At 47.7% G+C, this 15,937-nt stretch overlaps 1 protein-coding gene across 1 annotated transcript in view; it reads left to right on the plus strand.

Annotated features, from left to right (window-relative positions):
* acss2l (acyl-CoA synthetase short chain family member 2 like) overlaps positions 1-15,937 on the plus strand; it is a 122,356-nt gene that overhangs the window by 95,550 nt on the left and 10,869 nt on the right. Inside the window, exon 16 of the mRNA XM_085992379.1 lies at positions 4,210-4,386. Within this exon, the coding sequence (XP_085848505.1) occupies positions 4,210-4,386 (177 nt within the window). The remainder of the gene's footprint in view (positions 1-4,209; positions 4,387-15,937) is intronic.

The raw sequence follows: 15,937 nt of genomic DNA on the forward strand, positions 1-15,937 counted from the left end.
CCGGAAAACTAGTGGTGGGGAACATGGAGATGGCAAAGACGCTGAACAAATATTTTGTATCAGTCTTTACAGTAGAGGACACTAAAAATATCCCAACACTGGACAAACAGGGGGCAATTGGGGGGGGAGGAGCTAAACACGATTAAAATCACTAAGGAGATGGTACTCAGTAAAATAATGGGACTTAAGGCGGATAAATCCCCCCGACCTGATGGCCTACATCCTAGGGTCTTGAGAGAAGTGGCGGTAGGGATTGTGGATGCATTGGTGATTATTTTCCAGAACTCCCTGGACTCAGGAAAGGTCCTGGCAGATTGGAAAACTGCTAATGTAACACCCTTATTTAAGAAGGGAAGTAGACTAAAAGCTGGAAACTATAGACCAGTTAGCCTAACATCTGTGGTTGGCAAAATGTTGGAGTCCATTATTAAGGAAACAGTAACAGAGCATTTGGATAAACATAATTTAATAGGACAGAGTCAGCATGGTTTTATGAAGGGGAAGTCATGTTTGACAAATTTGCTCGAATTCTTTGAGGATGTAACATACAGGGTGGATAAAGGGGAACCAGTGGATGTAGCGTATTTGGACTTCCAAAAGGCATTTGACAAGGTTCCACACAAAAGATTACTGATCAAGATAAGAAATCACGGGATTGGGGGTAATATACTGGCATGGGTGGAAGATTGGCTATCTAACAGAAAACAAAGAGTTGGGATAAATGGTTCATTCTCGGGCTGGCAATCAGTAACTAGTGGTGTTCCGCAGAGGTCAGTGCTGGGACCCCAACTCTTTACAATCTATATTAACGATTTGGAGGAAGGGACCGAGTGCAACATATCCAAGTTTGCCGACGATACAAAGATGGGAGGGAAAGCAATGAGTGAGGATGACATAAAAAACCTGCAAAAGGACATAGACAGGCTAAGTGAGTGGGCAGAGATTTGGCAGATGCAATATAATGTTGAAAAGTGCGAAGTTATGCACTTTGGCAGAAAAAATCAAATAACAATTTATTATCTAAATGGAGAGAAACTGCAAAGTGCTACATTACAAAGGGATCTGGGGGGTCCTTGTGCATGAAACACAAAAAGTTAGTATGCAGGTGCAGCAGGTGATCAGGAAGGCCAATGGAATCTTGGCTTTTATTGCAAGGGGGATGGAGTATAAAAACAGGGAAGTCTTGCTGCAGTTATACAGGGTATTGGTGAGGCCACACCTGGAATACTGCGTGCAGTTTTGGTTTCCATATTTAAGAAAAGATATACTTGCTCTCGAGGCGGTTCAGAGAAGGTTCACTCGGTTGATTCCGGAGATGAGGGGGTTGACGTATGAGAAAAGGTTGAGTAGGTTGGGACTCTACTCATTGGAGTTCAGAAGAATGAGAGGCGATCTTATCGAAACATATAAGATTGTGAGGGGGCTTGATCGGGTGGATGCGGGGAGGATGTTTCCACTGATGGGTGAGACTAGAACTAGGGGGCATAATCTAAGAATAAGGGGCTGCCCTTTCAAAACTGAGATGAGGAGAAACTTCTTCACTCAGAGGGTAGTAAATCTATGGAATTTGCTACTCCAGAGAGCTGTGGAAACTGCAACATTAAATACATTTAAAATGGAGATAGACAGGCCTAGAAATTCACTAGCCTTAGCGCCGCTTTTGAGGCGCTAGAGGGACTAGCGCCAGAGTTATGGCCAGTTGAAAAATTCCCTGGTGCCCTAAAGCGGCGTTGCACCAGTAGCGCTGCGCCGGCACCGATGACGTCATCGGTGTGCGCAGCGTCCCGGTTGCCATGCCGACGGGCCCCAGCGCCGAAATTCAGTTGCGGCCGCCTCGCCCGTGGCAGCCGCAACTAAGACTCTGGCAACAGAGTCCAACATGTGTTTGCGCCGGCGCATTAAAGGCCCCGCGGCGGCCGGCCGCTTTCCCGCCGGCCGCCTGCCCGCAGCTCCCTCCCCGGACTTCTCCCCCCCCCCCCGCCGGAACAGATGCAAGCCCGGCACTTGTCCGAGGTGCCGGGCTCATTTTTAAACAGATTTGCGCGGGCCGCGGCCGGGTGCAGGCAGCTCCTCCTTAACGGAAGGAGGAGGCCTGCACTTCCCCAGCCTGCCGCACCGCATCAGGTGCCGCAGCGCCGGAATTGCGGTGCTAAACGGCAGTTAGCGCCCTTTTCCAGGCGCTAAGACCCTTCAGTAGCGCTGGCAGCCGTTTGGGCGCGGCGCTACTGAATTTTTGGCGCGCGCAGGGGGACTTAGCGCCGGCACTAACTTCCGGCGCTAAAGCCCTGGCTAAGCCAAAACCCAATTTCTAGGCCACAGTTTCCTAGCAGATAAGGGAATTAGGGGTTACGGGGAGAGGGCAGGGAAGTGGACGTGAGTCTAGATTCGGATCAGCCATGATCCTATTGAATGGCGGAGCAGGCCCGAGGGGCCGTATGGCCTACTCCTGCTCCTACTTCTTATGTTCTTATGTTCTCATATGCTGCTTCCATGAATTACTTTATACACTGCTGAAAAACATCACACCTGCACTGCGCGTATCCAAGAGAGCGCAGTTGAGATTCATTACTTTTTGCATGTGGATTGCTTGGTGTGTGCTTGTGCCCTGTCCCTTTAGGAGGCCTCTTCTCAACATATTCCAGTGGGCTGCCACGAATATTTCTAGGATTTAGGTCATTGGATTAAAGATAACTGACAATTCTGGGCTGCAGTTTGGGATGCCACAACGGCCACATGAAAGTGCATTTTATTGCTATGGCAGGTTCTTCCCCCTCCTCCCTGCAACATGCATGTGGATTAAGCACACGTGGAACATATGCCAGTCATAGTTGGTGATGTGTGGCCTTCAGCTGTGCCAGCTGTGGCTCAGTCGGTAGAACACTCACCTCTAGAGTCAGAAGGGTTGTGGGTTCAAGTTCCACTCCAGGGACTTGAGCACATAAAGCTAGGCTGACACTCCCAGTGCAGTGCTGCACTGTCGGAGGTGCTGCCTTTCAGATGAGACATTAAACTGAGGCCCCGTCTGCTCTCTCAGGTAGATGTAAAAGATCCCATGGCATTATTTTGAAGAAGAGCAGGGGAGTTATCCCCGGTGTCCTGGCCAATATTTATCCCTCAATCAACATCACTAAAAAAAACAGATTATCTGGTCATTATCACATTGCTGTTTGTGGGAGCTTGCTGTGCTCAAATTGGCTGCCGCGTTTCCCACATTACAACAGTGACACCACTTCAAAAGTACTTCATTAGCTTTAAAGCGCTTTGAGATGTTCGGTGGTTGTGAAAGACGCCATATAAATGCAAGTCTTTCTTCACCAAGGCTTGTAAAATACTAATAGTCTGAACATCCCAAGGCTTCTTTGGCAGCACCTCCCAAACCCCCAACCTTCTCAACCTAGAAGGACAAAGGCAGCAGGCGCATGGGAATACCATAAGCTTCCAAGTTCCCCTCCAAGTCACACACCACCCTAACTTGGAAATATATCACTGATCCTTCATCGTCGCTGGGTCAAAATCCTGGAACTCCCTCCCTAATGGCATTGTGGGAGTAACTTAACCCAATGGTCTGCAGCGGTTCAAGATGCAGGCTCACCTCCCATCTCCACAAGGACAAGTAGGGATGGGAAATAAATGCTGGCCATGCCAGCGATGCTCACATCCTGAAGAATGCTAAAATAAAAATTATATTGAAGCATATTGGCAGACTCACTGGGGTGATTTCAACAGCCAGGGGTTTTTCAGTGGAGACCCACAGGCTTTGGTTAGCTTCCCGCTTGTCCGCCCACGTCAGAATGGACCCATGGCAATTTTAACCCCTGGGCCCCATTAACATGCTACAGCCTATGGATATTTGGGTGGCCTCTAGCTTCCTGCTGACACTCAGGTAATTGTGAGGACTGTGGTTCTGGGAGGGTGTCTCATGGTAGGGTAGTGGGGGGGAGCAGGCGCTTGGGGGAAGGGGTGACCTAAAACTTCCTTGAGGGGCCCTAAAGAGTTCTCCTACTCCTCTGGGTCCCACAAAGGAAAGTAAAAAAAAAACTTACTTTGAATGACCTCTTCTGCTTCAGATCCTGGCGTTCCCCTGGCGGGAAGGCATCCCTGCTCAGGTCGCAGTTAAAAATAGCGGTCGGTGTCCGATGCTGTGACAGGTCACTTGTCCTACTGATCACATCGATGTGTGCTTTGATATCTCAGCTTTTGAACCAACAGGTCATCTGCTGAGCAGCGCTGAGGTGGAATCAGCCCTGGCGGAGCACAATGCCGTCGCGGAGGTTGCCGTGGTGAGCCACCCACACCCTGTGAAGGGCGAATGCATCTACTGTTTTGTCACTTTGAAGGATGGAAGAGAATTGACTCAGGCCATTACAGATGAACTGAAAAACAAAGGTACCTTTACCTCGATGGATGGGTCTTCGATTGCACTGGAAAGGCAAGAATGAGGGAAACCAGTAGCAGAAACATTCCAACATAAAGCAAGAAACTTTAGCTTTATCCCTCATGTTCTTTACTACAAGGGAGGCTTTGATAGGGGTGGGCCTGCTGGAGTCTCAGGGGAGGCAAGCTCATGATCTGGATGTAGTTTCTTTGTCAGAACACAGTACTGGTGGGGCGTAAGAAGGCAAATGGTATGTTGGCCTTCATAGCGAGAGGATTCGAGTACAGGAACAAGGATGTCTTGCTGCAGTTGTACAGGGCTTTGGTGAGACCACATCTTGAGTATTGTGTGCAGTTTTGGTCACCTTATCTGAGGAAGGATGTTCTTGCCATGGAGGGAGTGCAGCGAAGATTCACCAGACTGATACCTGGGATGGCAGGAATGATGTATGAGGAGAGATTGGGTTGATTGGGCTTATACTTGCTGGAGTTCAGAAGAATGAGAGGGGATCTCATTGAAACTTATAAAATTCTAACAGGACTAGACAGACTAGATGCAGGAAGGATGTTCCTGATGGCGGGGGAGTCCAGAACCAGGGGTCACAGTCTAAAGTTAAGGGGTAAGCCATTTAGGACTGAGATGAGGAGGAATTTCTTCACCCAGCGAGTGGTAAACCTGTGGAATTCTCTACCACAGAAAACAGTTGAGGCCAATTCATTAAATATATTCAAGAAGGAGTTAGATATATTTCTTAAGGCTAAAGGGATCAAGGGATATGTGGAGAAAGCAGGGACAGGGTACTGAGTTTGGATGATCAGCCATAATCTCATTAAATGGCAGAGCAGGCTCGAGGGGCCGAATGGCCTACCCCTGCACCTATCTTCTGTGTTTCTGTGTTTCTATGTAAGGGCGTAAGATCTGCACCCATATTGTTGATTCATTTACTCTCATGCAGGACTTATGCAACCATGGTGTCTTCCCAGAATGTCTGTTTTCATTTTAGACACTCATGTGTAGGCTTTCCCTACGCTTTTCCTAATGTCCCCATTTATTTTGCCTATTCCCCTGGATTGCCACGTAATCTCCTGGGAGGGATGAAAAAACAGATAAAAACCCTGGCCAATTAGGGGGGGAGGAAAAAATCTGGAAAATTCCTCTCCGATCCTATTAGGCAATCAAAACTAGTCCAGGAGATCACGTGTATTATTATGTCCGTGTGTAATTGAGACACGGACTGCAGGAGTTGGTTATAACAGGTCTTTACTGAGTGGAGACAAACTGGAACTAACTATGCAAAGTTACTACACAGGCTTATATACAGGGGTGGTCACTACTGGTACTGCAGTATACAGGGGCTGCAGAATATAGGCCTAGAAATTGGGTTGGGGCGCCAAAGTGGCGCAAAAGTCGCCTGAGCGCAGGATTTAGCGCAGCGATCGGAGTGATACCGATCGCCAGAAATTCAGTTTCAGTGCCCCTCGAGGGAGACGGGGCGAGGCTCGAGGCGCTCCGCGTCCCTCTTAGGGCGCTGAAACTGATTATCGCAGTGCAACGTGCCGCAGCACGCTGCGGCACGGCACACTGCGGTACTGCAGGCCTTCCTCCCACTGGTAAGGGGGAGGTGCCTGCAACAGCGCGATCCCCGCTCGCGAGTGCCGGCAAATGAGCCCAGCACCAAGGAGAAGTGCCAGGCTCTCGGGAAACAGCCGGCAATGCCGCGGGGGGGTGGGGGGGGGGTGGTTAGGAGGCCGGGGATGGAGGTGCTGGCAGGCGACCACCGAAAAAGCGGCCGCCCCGCACCTCCACCTTAACTTGCGCCGCTGCCGGCACAGTAAGGCCCCATGAACTGGGCGCGGGTAGCGAGCGGCGCAACTGCAGCGTTCGCTACGAAATATCGCGAACGGGGCATGAATGGGGCGCTGCGCACACCGATGACGTCATCGGTGGCGGCGCAGCGCAAATGCCTAACGCCACCATTAGCGCCCCTGCTGAATATCGCCGGAGACGCAGCCAGTGGCACTACAGCCACTGACTGCCTCTTTAGGCGCTAACAGGTGGCGCTACTCACCCAATTTCTCCCCCATAGTTCCTTCTGCAAAGTACATACACTACAATTTCTCCCCTTTTAGCTAAACAGTACATAACATTCAATTAATAATTAAATAACATATTTACAATTACAGTTGTCATATACATTAGCTGAAGTTAAGCAATTATAAGTTCAGTCTTTGAGGAGGCTTCCTGATTCTGTCTGGATAACGCCTCTTTGGGGTATCAGGTTCTTCTGGCAGAGTTGATTCGGAATCAACGTCGTTGTTGGGTTCGTCTGCTTCCAATATTCCCGATTCTGAGGTAGATGCAATTGGTACTTCGGTTTCATCACCAGGTGTATCGGATCGTGGTGTGGAATTGACGTTTTCCAGTGACTCTAGAATCTGGTCAGCATGGCGTCTTACAATGCTCTCTCCAACGTCCACGGTATACATTAGAGGCCCTTGCCGTGTACAGATCGTTCCTGGCTTCCATTTCTCTGTGTGGTAGTCCCGGCCAAAACTGGTTGACCTATCTTAAAACTCCTGGTCGGCCTTTCATTCATATTCTGAAACTGCCTGTTCTCCACATCTCTTCTGATGTTTGGCTTAACCAAATCCAAGCGGCATCGTAGTCTTCGATTGAAGAACATCATGGCTGGAGTTTGGTTGGTAACCGCATGTGTCGCATTCCGATAGGCAAACAAGAAGTTATCCACCTTGTGTTGTAGGGGTATGTCTTCATTACACATTGCCTTGATAGCCTTCTTGAATGTTTGAACAAACCTCTCAGCCAATCCATTGGTGGCTGGATGATATGGGGCAGATGTGTAATGCTTAACACCATTGTTCTTTAAGAACCTCCGGAACTCTTCAGACACAAACTGTGGTCCATTGTCGGAGCAAATCTGTTCAGGCAGCCCATTTCTGGCGAATATGGTTCGTAAGACTGTGATAGTTTTTTCTGTGGTGGTTGAGGACATTTTTATTACCTCTGGCCACTTTGAATGTGCATCCACCGCAATTAAAAACATCGAGTCCATAAATGGACCAGCAAAATCAATGTGCACCCTTTGCCATGGAGATGAGGGCCACTCCCATGGATGTAGAGGGGCTTGTGGTGGGGCGTTTTGGACCTTCTGGCATCCTGTACAGCTCTTGGTCATCTTTTCGATTTCTCTATCGATTCCCGGCCACCACACAAATGCTCTGGCTAAGTTCTTCATTTTTACCCCTCCCAGATGACCCTCATGAAGCTCATTTAGCACTCTATCCTTCAATTTGGGTGGAATTACTACTCTGGATCCACACATCAAGGTTCCTTGGCACACTGACAGCTGTTCTCTTCTCGGCGAGAATGCTGGCAACAGTGGTTCGCCATGTGCTGGCCATCCCTTCACCGTTAAATCATAGACCCAGGAGAGTGTCGGGTCATTTCGTGTTTCCTTTTCTATGTTTGCATTCGTCACAGGTAGACATTCGACTATGGTCGAGTGGAATATCTCCACAGGATCCACTGCAGGTGCTTCTTCCACCGTCGGCAACGGTAGGCGCGACAATCCATCAGCATTCCCATGCTGTTTAGTTCCTTTGTACTCGATGTCATATTGGTGTGCCCCTAGGAAAAGGGACCACCTCTGTAGCCGTTGTGCTGTCATTATCGGGACGCCCTTCTGAGGGTTGAAAATGGAGACAAGAGGTTGATGATCAGTTAGTAGAGTAAATTTCTGACCGTGCAGGTAGTGATTGAACTTCTTCACCCCCCACACCAGGCTGAGGGCCTCTCTGTCAATCTGGGCGTAGTTACGCTCGGCTGAAGTTAATGAGCGTGACGCAAAAGCTATCGGCCTCTCCAAACCATCAAGGAATTTATGTGACAGTACCGCTCCAATGCCGTAGGGAGACGCATCACACGCCAGTCTTATCGGTAGTGATGGGTTGTAGTGAGCCAATACTTCTCTTGAAGTGATTAGGTCTTTACTCTTTTGAAAGGCCCGCTTACATTCATCGCTCCATTTCCATGCTACTCCAGTTTGTAGTAGGGCGTTCAGTGGGTGCAGAATTGTGGACAAATTTGGCAAAAACTTATGGTAGTAATTCACCAATCTGAGGAATGACCTCAGTTGCGACACATTTTCAGGCGCTGGAGCCTTAACTACCGCTTCAATTTTGTCAGGGGACTTATGTAACCCCTCTTCATCAATCACGTGGCCACAACACGATATCTGTTTCTTAAAAAACTCGCACTTGGGGCGATTGGCTCGTAGCCCATGTTCTCTTAGTCTAGTGAGCACCTGCTCTAGGTTGGCAAGGTGTTCACTGTTATCTTCACCTGTCACTAGGATGTCGTCCAAGTAACACTGAGTCCCCGGAATCCCTTGCAGGACTTGTTCCATCGCTCTTTGCCATATCGCCGGAGCTGATGCTACTCCGAATACCAGTCGATTATACTGGTAAAGACCTTTGTGAGTGTTTATCGTGAGATACTTCCTAGAGGATTCTTCAACCTCCATCTGCAAATATGCTTGTGCTAGGTCAATTTTTGTAAAATGCTTCCCTCCAGATAGTGAGGCAAAAATATCTTCTATCCTCGGGAGAGGATATTGTACTGTGTGAAGGACTGGGTTCACCGTCACCTTGAAGTCCCCACAGATGTGAACCTTCCTTGGCTCCTCAGACTTATTGTTTAACGTTTTCTTCATGACAGGAACGATGGGTGTCGCCCACTCGCTCCAGTCTACCTTAGATAACACGCCTGCATTCTCCAGATTCTCCAGCTCTGCCTCGACGGCTGGGCGAATTGCATATGGTACCGGTCTTGCTTTGAAAAACTTGGGAATTGCATTCTCTTCTATTTTTATCAAGGTGGTTACGCCTTTAAGAGTTCCCAGTTCTTGTTGAAATACCTCTTTGGCGTTAGCTAAGATTTTTGACAATCGTCCAGGTGTGACGTCGTCATCCTTTTTACCAGCCACCGTCAGTGCCTGAATGGAGTGCCAGTCTAAACTTATCTTTCTGATCCATTCACGTCCCAATAACGGTGGTCCACCATCTTGCAGTATGTACAGATACAATTTCTGTATTTCCTTGCCGTTGTATTCGACAGGCACCCTTATTTTCCCTCTGGGGTATACTTTTTGCCCCGTATACGTCTTCAAGACAATGGATGTCTCTTTCAAGGGTATGTGTGAGAATAGCCGCTCGTAGTCTCGTCGATTCATGACGGTCAGGGCTGATCCTGTATCCAATTCCATTTTGACTTGGGACCCTGCTATCGTGAGGGTGACCCAAATGGTTCGGTGATCCTCTTTTGCGATTACGTTGTGAAGTTTGAGACAACTTAGTCTCTTGTTCCCGGATTCACTATCGCTCATCTGGTCTTCGGAACTACTGTCCGTCATCTTTTGTACTTTCCTGTACTGTTCCTTAGTAGCCTTTTTGTTGTCGTTAGTCTTCTTCCCAGACCTGCAAACTCATGCAATGTGTCCCATCTTTCCGCATTGCCTGCATATTTTGTCCTTGGACCAGCAGTCCTTCTGGTCATGGGTTGTTCTGTCGCAGCGATAACATTTTTCAAATCCCCGTGTCATTTCGTGGGGGCCGTATTCCTGTGGCTTACGATACTGCCACGCTGAAAGCCTTATCTAGCGTCAGCTCTTTCTCTGAGAGTAACCTCTTCTGGGTTCCTTCACTCAAGAGTCCACAGACAAATTTGTCCCGTAGAGTATCTGTCAGTCCTGCTCCGAACTGGCAGTGCTTTGATAGCTTGCGTAGTTCCGTAAGGTAATCAGCATTGCTCTCATCTTTATGCTGATTTCTCCTGTGGAATTTAAATCTTTCTGCTGTCAGCAGCGGTGTAGGATTTAGGTGTTCCTGTAGGATATCAACAATTTCGTTAAAACTCTTCGCCATCGGTTTGGCTGGAGTAATCAGGTTCCGCAATAGGCCGTACGTTCTTGTGCCCATTAAGTTTAGTAGTACCGATGCCTTTTTCTCATCGGCTACTTCGTTTGCCTCGCAATATACTTCGACTCTTTCCACATACGTGGTCCAGTCTTCTATTGCATTATTGAATGCAGTGATATTGCCAGTCTTCGGCATCTTGGAAATCTAAGATGGCGCCTCCCGCGCTTTGCCTTCTTCACCGATTTAACAAAATGGCGCCTCCCGCGCTTCCCTTCTTCTCCGCTGCTGCTAGCGCTGTTGCTGGCGTTTTATGCCTTGATGGCGACGCCCTATGGTCTTCGCGCACTTCCCCCCGCGCTGCTGCTAACGCCACTCTCCGCGGTTCCCGTGGCAAACTGCAGCTCCTCGCAGCTTTCTGCGCTTCTAATTTCTTTTATTTCCCCGTTGTCGGAGCAACCTTACGGGACACTTTCCTCCCTCTTCTTGGGTCTGTACGCTGCCTGGCTTCGTAGCACCGGCCGCGCCCTGTGTGCTCCACCCTCTCTCTCTCTCTCCTCTTCCCGACAACGCTGCTCGGCCCCGTTGAAAAGCCACCCGATCGAGCTCTAGCCCACCGCAGCCCAGGAAGGATCAGTGTACTACCTGCCACCAGCCCGATTAGCTGGAACACCATCGACAGGATAACCAAGCCCCGCTCTTGACAGCCTCTCCTGCAAATCTTCAACTCCGATGAACCAGAGGCGGTTGCCCACGGTCGACGCCCATTTTTTCTGTTTGTTTTATTTATTTTTTTCTTTCTTCCTTCTGGCCTCGACCTCTGACAACTTCGCTTCAGGGATGGATCCCCATGAGGTGGTGCAGACTGTAGGTAAGTTCGGATCTGCTCGTCACCAGTATTATGTCCGTGTGTAATTGAGACACGGACTGCAGGAGTTGGTTATAACAGGTCTTTACTGAGTGGCGACAAACTGGAACTAACTATGCAAAGTTACTACACAGGCTTATATACAGGGGTGGTCACTACTGTTACTGCAGTATACAGGGGCTGCAGAATATAGTTCCTTCTGCAAAATACATACACTACATGTATCATTTATATTATAAGATACCTACCTCTTGTACAATGTGGTCGCCGCTTCAGCCAGAAACAGGTCTAGCTCTTTCTTGAAGGAACACAGCGAATCAGCATTCACCACATGAGCCACCAACCTGTTTCACAGGTCACTATTCTCTTGGAAAAGAAGAACGGTCGAACATCCAACCCTTGCATTTCTTGTAAGCGTGACCCCTGATCCTCCCTGACATTTTTGATCTGCCCACATGCATAACACTACAGTTTTCTAAGCTAAACATCATTTGCCAAACACGGGCCCCTTCTTCTACCACATCAAGATCTGCTTAAAGTAGTTGAGCATCGTCTACATTCCTAACATGTGCACATATCTTGGCATTGTCCGCAAACTTGCGGATCATTCCCCCAACACCTACGTCTAAATTATTAATAAAAATAGTAAATAGTAGAGGCCCTACCACCAATCCCTGGGGGACACCATTGGTAACCGGTCTCCAAGCAGATCCAGATCTGTTGACTACAATTTTCTGCCTATGGGGATTCAGCCAATTCAACAGATTACCATTACTTCCACAAGATTCTATCTTATAGAGAAGCCTCTTGTGAGGTACCTTGTCAAACTCTTCCTGAAAGACCAGGTGGACAATGGTCCACCCTCATCCACTAACCTGGTGTCTTCTTCAAAAAATTCAGTCACATTCGTAAGACACAACCTTCTTTTCTGGAAGCTGTGTTGAATGTCCCTGATAAGGCCTTCTCTATCTGAGTGGTCATGTCGGGTATCCCTAATGATTCCATCAAGTATCTTACCTACTATTCAAGTCAAGCTAATGGGTCTATAGCTACTGCCTTAACATTCTTTTTAAAAATTGGAACTATGTCAGCCTCCTTCCAGTCTAAGGGAACAGTCTCGGCTTCAGTGAGCTATTAAAGATAAGGGCACAGGCCTCACATAGCACCTGTCCCATTTCCTTAAAGACACTTGGGTGGATTTCATCTGGGCTGGCAGCCCAATGTATTTGAATGTTTCATCAGGATGATACCAGGAATAAGAAACAATAGTTATGAATACAGACCTGGCCCATTGGGGCTATATCCATTGGAGCAGAGAAGGCTAAGAGGAATAAGAAATGTTTTATGAAGGTTTCAGCTGCCTAGGCCCTAAGCTCTGGAATTCCCTCCCTAAACCGCTCCACTTCTCTACCTCTCTTCCCCCCTTTAAGGTGCTCCTTAAAACCTACCTCTTTGACCAAGTTTTTGGTCATCTGCCCTAATTTCTTATGTGGCTCGGTGTCAATTTTTTGCCTTATAACACTCCTGTGAAGCACCTTGGGATGTTTTACTGCATTAAAGGCGCTATATAAATACAAGTTGTTTTTTTGATAGAGTGAATAGGGAAAGACTATTTCCTCTTGTTGGGGAGTCAGTGACGATGGGTTATCAATTTAAAATTGTCACTAAGAGACACTAGGAGACAGATTAGGTGAAATGTCTTTATGCAGAGGATTGTTGGAACATGAAATGCTTTGCCACAGGGAACGGTTGAGGCAGAGACCATTGCATCTTTTAAGGGAAGATTGGATAAACATTTGAATCAGAGGAAGATACAGGCCTATGGGGAGTGAGCAGGGCAGGGGGCCTAGTTTGGGATTGCTCTAACAAAGAGTTGACACAGACACCAAGAGCCCAATGTATTGTAAACTTCTTTAGTTTTATGGTTCTTTCTAATATCTCCTTGATTGAGATGATCTTTTACATCATTTAACAATCTTGTACTTTTCTTTCAAGCTTGTTACATGTCATTAAACTCATTAAATTCCTGTGATTGGAGAAACTTTGTTTTCCTTTCTGATTCTACTACTGTAATATGCTTATTAATTTTTCAGTGCTGAAGACGCTTTCTGCCTGAAAAGTTGACTTGACTTCTATCTCGGCAAATGCTGATGGACCTGCTGTGTACCTCCAGCATTTCCTGTTCTTGTTCCAGATTGTCAGCTTCTGCAGCTGATTTGCTTTTTATAAGCTTAGAAACTACTGTTTGCAATACCGGCATACAAACACTTAACATGTGGATACGACATTCACTTGTCCGCCCTTTTAAACAGGTTAATGGCTTTGTAACAATAGTGGACAATGAATGCATTAAATGTGCCCATATAGCACAAAGTAACATCTCGGGTACACTGGTAGGGCCCAGATTTAAACCCATGGGGGGGTCAATTTTCATCAGTTTACGCTGAGAAATAGAGCACTCGGCTACAAAAATCTGAACGAAAATCTACCGCCCACTGGTTGCCCAAGGCCCACCTGATTCAAGTTTGAGAGCAGGCCCCGAAATGGGTGGCCGGCGCTCCTGCCTGAATCAGGTGGCAGCCCTATTACAATTAAATTGGGGGTCCTAAGCTAATAATAGGATCCCGATGCAATTTTCAGGCACCAATGGGCAGTGCGTGCGCACCGCACCCTCTACCATTGTTACCAGTGCTGGCCGTAGAGCGGCCTAATCAGCGGTCCTAAAAGGGACCGTGAGAGGCCGCTCCGGAAACATCGCACGCACATTTTCTAAATGTTTTTGTGGGGCCAGGAGGAAGATGAATATGATCACTCTGCCCCGCCCGCCCGATATGCGTTATAAATGAAAATCGGCTGTACATGGGGAGTTTATCAATTAGAGAGAGATGCTGAATGGGGAGAAGATGCTGACAAAAAAGAAAAATGGTGGAAGAATGGGACAACCTGGGCAGCTGTCACACGCCTGCTGGTAGAAGAGGACTGTCAGCCTCTTTGATGGAGCTTAGGCAGCTGTGTGTTTTGTAGGGTGGGAGCATGAAGCAGGGGAAGAAATAGTAACAATAGGATGTGGGAGTCCTCTGAGCATATGTTAACAATAACATTTGCATTTATATAGTGGCTTATCATGTTGAAAAGTGTCAGCCGTTGCTCAGTGGGTAGCACCCTCGCCTCTGAGTCAGAAGATTGTGGGTTCAAGTTCCACTCCAGGGACTTGAGTGCAAAAATCTAGGCTGACACTCCAGTGCAGTGCTGAGGGAGTGATGCACTGTCAGAGGTGCCGTCTTTCAGATGAGAAGTTAAACCGAGGGTCCCGTCTGTCCTCACAGGTGGATGTAAACCATCCCATGGCACTATTTTGAAGAAGAGAAGGGGAGTTATCCCCAGTGTCCTGGCCAATATTTATCCCTCAATCAACATCACTAAAACAGATTATCTGGTCTTTATCACATTGCTGTTTGTGGGAGTTTGCTGTGCGCAAATTGGCTGCCATGTTTCCTACAGTAACTGCACATCAAAAGTCCGGTCATCGTGAAAGGTGCTATATAAATGCAAGTCTTTCTTTCTTTCTGAAACAGCTTGGAAACATTTCACACAATGAATTACTTTTAGTGCAGTGCCCGTGGTAGCTTTTCTTCTTACTCTTTTCCCCTTACCTTTCCCCTCCTGTCCTGCAGGTTCTGACTCATGTTGGAGTACAATAGCCTTTCTTCATACCCGAGCCTGGACATTCACAATATATATTAATGATCTAGACAAGGGAACTAGATGTAATATCTCCAAATTTGCAGACGACACAAAGCTGGGTGGGTGTGTGTGCTGTGAGGAGGATGCCGAGAAACTCCAGGATGATTTGGACAGGTTGGGTGATTGGGCAGAAGCATGGCAGATGCAATATAACGTGGATAAATGTGAGGTTATCCACTTTGGTGTCAAAAACAGGAAGGCAGATTATTATCTGAATGGCAATAGATTGGGAGGAGGGGAAGTGCAACGAGACCTGGGTGTCCTTGTGCACCAGTCGCTGAAGGTAAGCATGCAGGTGCAGCAGGCGGTTAAGAAGGCAAATGGTATGTTGGCCTTCATAGTGAGAGGGTTTGAGTACAAGAAAAAGGATGTCTTGCTGCAGTTGTACAGGGCCTGGGTGAGACCACATCTTGAGTATTGTGTGCAGTGTTGGTCGCCTTATCTGAGGAAGGATGTCCTCGCCATGGAAGGAGTTCAGCGAAGATTCACCAGGCTGATACCTGGGATGGCAGGAATGACGTATGAGGAGAGATTGGGGCGATTGGGCTTGTACTTGCTGGAGTTTAGAAGAATGAGAGGGGATCTCATTGAAACTTATAAAATTCTGGCAGGACTGGACAGAATAGATGCAGGGAGGATGTTCCTGATGGTCGGGGAATCCAGAACCAGTGGTCACAGTCTAAGGATAAGAGGTAGGCCTTTTAGGACAGAAATGAGGAGGAATTTCTTCACCCAGAGAGTGGTGAACCTGTGGAATTCTCTACCACAGAAGGAAGTAGAGGCCAATTCATTAAATATATTCAAGAAGGAGTTGGATATATTTCTTAAGGCTAAAGGGATCAAGGGGTATGGGGAGAAAGCCGGGACCGGGTGTCATAAATCGCAACTCCTGCAAGAAGTAACTCAGGAAGTACTATTGAACGGCCAGCTGAGGGCGCCGCCCGAGGAGTATAAATACTCGGGCGTGGGCCCACCTTGGCCAGAGACAGTCTGGAAACAGGAAGCTAGTGACTACTA

The sequence above is a fragment of the Somniosus microcephalus genome, chromosome 7 (genome assembly GCF_052327205.1).
Source record: "Somniosus microcephalus isolate GS21.2 chromosome 7, FLI_Smic_1.0, whole genome shotgun sequence".
Classification (NCBI taxonomy): domain Eukaryota; kingdom Metazoa; phylum Chordata; class Chondrichthyes; order Squaliformes; family Somniosidae; genus Somniosus; species Somniosus microcephalus.